Below are 2,904 nucleotides of genomic sequence, written 5' to 3'. Positions count from 1 at the left end.
AGAGGCAAGGGAACCTTTCTGCCCTGCCCAGGCTCCAGAGGGCAAAGCTGCCCTTCCCTCATCCAGCCTCTGCCTCTGAACTTTATTCTTCCTGAAGACACTCCACAGTTTTACCTCCTACAAGACCTACTTCCTTAACTAAGACATGAGTCCTTTTCTGCCCAGGGAGCAGCCCAAGGCAAGAGGTGCCATATACATTCAAAACTGAGCAGGCCACCTAGATAACATTTGCACTGTCATGTCAGCCCAGAGTTTCCTCATGTCAAGGCGCTGCATGAGGACCCCATCAACCCTGAGGTGTCTGCTGGCTGTGCAGGGGTGTGACCTGGGAGCTGAGGTATTGTTGGTCCTTCACCTAATATGAGAGAACCTCCTGTGGTGTGTACAGCCACTGACCTGTTTCCTTGTCCCATAGTTCCTGAGCCAAGCATGCCAGTAAGCATGACCAAGTTACAACCGGATTTATCCACCCTGAGGTTCACACCTCCACAGACAAGCTTTTTGCTGCTGTGAAGACAATGCTAACCTCCAGGTACCATAAACCTTAGACTTGAAACACAGCCCTCATTCTCTTGGCCCCTGCCATGCCCTACGTCTGGGTGGGCACCTGCACCTCTTAGTATGAGTAACGTGTATATATACCTGATTTGTCTGTGTCCTTGACATGCCAACAGAGCCTAGTCATATTATCTTGTCCCAGGGACCTTTCTGAAGCTGCAGTTGAGAAGAGCATACAACATAGATCCCAGCAGGACAACTGTCCACACATAAGAGGAAGAAAAGATATGAGTGCATGGGGAGTGAAAGAGAAAAAGAGAGAGAGAGAGAGAGAGAGAGAGAGAGAGAGAGAGAGAGAGAGAGAGAGAAAATGAAAGGATAGCCTTTTTGATTCCCCAGACACATTTTTTTTTAATCTCAGTTCTTTGTGTTATCTATTTCTCTTACTCTCTTTTCATTTTTGCAGTGCTGAGGACTGAAGGCAGAACCTTCCTCATGCAAAGTGAACATTCTGCTATTCACTTACACCCCAGCTTCTGTGTAATTCTTTGCTTCTGTTATAAACCTGTGGGTCTCTCATTACAGAGGCTGACCTTAAACTCCTGGCCTCAAGCAATCCTCCTGCCTTACTCTGCCTGGCCCTCAAGCTCCCCATATGTGTCACCAAAACCAGCTCAGAGCATTTCCTTATTGATCCATTGTAGCTCTCGACACCTAATATGCAAGTCTGAAGGAGGAGTCTGGCGCCCTGCTCCTGCAGTTCCCTGGACCCAGAAAGCTGAGCTAGGAGATTCCAGGCCAGCCTGGAAACTAGAGCAAGACCTGCTCACGCTAGAGGAGGACAAGGCGAAAGAGGGAAAAGACAAGAAAGCAGGAGCCAGGGAGGAAAGAGTGGACAAAGAGGAAGAGAAGGGAGAAAGGTCAAGGAGAGAGATCCTCCCTGGGTTTCTAGCATCTTATTCTCAGAGCCAGGGTGAAGCCTAGGTCTCAGGCTTGTAAGTAGGGTGTAGGTTATGAAGAAGTGTGTAAAAATGGGTATTGTTTAGTTTGGTTTGAGCGACTTCTTTTTCTGCCCAAGACAGGGAGATCCTAACTTCTTCCCCAACTCCACTTGCTGGAGACATGCAAAGAACATGAGGCATACAGTCAAGTGATGAGGATTCCCTGCACCCAGAGGCAGATCCCCAACCCCAGACTCTTGAGGACAGGCAGAACACAGGCCAGCCAATGAGGACCGCCCAAAGGGCGTGTCCCAAGACCTGCAGGCATATAAGTGCTGCTTGTTTCAGGTCCAGCAAACTTCTGATTCTGATAGACGCAAGAAGAAACCATGGTGATCTCTCAGGAAGACAAAGCCAACCTCAGGACTATCTGGGACAAGATTGCTGGTCGTTCTGACTATGGCGCAGAAGCCATAGGAAGGTGAGATCAGGGCCCTGTTCTGTATAGATTACAGGATCCCCAACAGACCTGGGACTCAGTGGGCAGCTCCTGATTTCCTGTGACCTCAACTTCTCTTTCTCACAGGTTGTTTGAGAGCTTCCCCACCACCAAGACCTACTTCCCTCACTTTGATGTAAGCCAGCGCTCCCCCCAGGTCCAGGCTCACGGCAAGAAGTTAATGGATGCGCTGACTGATGCTGTAAACCATGTCGATGACCTTCCCGGTGCCCTGTCCACTCTGAGTGACCTGCATGCCCACAAGCTGCGTGTGGATCCCGCCAACTTCAAGGTATTTGCTAGCACCTTGCAGGAGGCATCTGGGACCCCTATGGAGGGCTTGTGGTCCTCGTGCCTAGGGCAGGGAACATAGTGCTTCCAGGAAGAGGAGCCAAGGCCCCAGGTGTCTACTATGCACTGACCCTTCCTGTCTCCACAGCTCCTGAGCCACTGCCTGCTGGTGACCTTGGCTATCCACCACCCTGCTGATTTCACCCCTGCGGTACATGCCTCTCTGGACAAATTCCTTGCCTCTGTGAGCAGCGTGCTGACCTCCAAGTACCGTTAAGCTACCTCCTGCTGGCCCTACCTTCTGGCCAGGCCCTTCTTCCCTCCCTTGCATCTGTACCTCTTGGCCTTTGAATAAAGCCTGGGTAAGAAGCCTGTATGCCCGGTTCTCTGCCTCTGCAAAGGTGTCATGTTTAGTGTGGGTACACCTCTAGGCTCTAAGCAGTGACTCTCAATTTTCCTAATGCTGCTACCTTTTAATATGGTTGTAGTGACACCCAATCATGTTTATTTTGTTGCCTCTTCATAACTATTATTAGCAACTGCAAATACCTGATATGCAGGATACCTTAAGACCCCAAATGGGCCACAACATGCTGAAGACCATTTTTGTACGCCCTACATTCTAGGGGGACACATTCCTTGCCTGGGTCCCTATGCTGAGGAAGGCCAAACAGT

The 2,904-nt window shown here is 50.1% G+C and overlaps 1 protein-coding gene across 1 annotated transcript; it reads left to right on the top strand.

Annotated features, from left to right (window-relative positions):
* The first annotated feature begins 1,796 nt into the window (after positions 1–1,796).
* Positions 1,797–2,603, top strand: LOC110312398 (hemoglobin subunit alpha-like). Its single transcript, XM_021185958.1, has 3 exons — positions 1,797–1,920; positions 2,026–2,230; positions 2,378–2,603. The coding sequence occupies exons 1-3, from the start codon at positions 1,829–1,831 to the stop codon at positions 2,504–2,506; spliced, it is 426 nt and encodes a 141-aa protein (XP_021041617.1). The 5' UTR covers positions 1,797–1,828; the 3' UTR covers positions 2,507–2,603.
* The last annotated feature ends 301 nt before the right edge of the window (positions 2,604–2,904 follow it).

The sequence above is a fragment of the Mus caroli genome, chromosome 17 (genome assembly GCF_900094665.2).
Source record: "Mus caroli chromosome 17, CAROLI_EIJ_v1.1, whole genome shotgun sequence".
In the NCBI taxonomy this organism is placed as follows: domain Eukaryota; kingdom Metazoa; phylum Chordata; class Mammalia; order Rodentia; family Muridae; genus Mus; species Mus caroli.
This window is presented reverse-complemented; position numbering and strand designations above follow the sequence as displayed.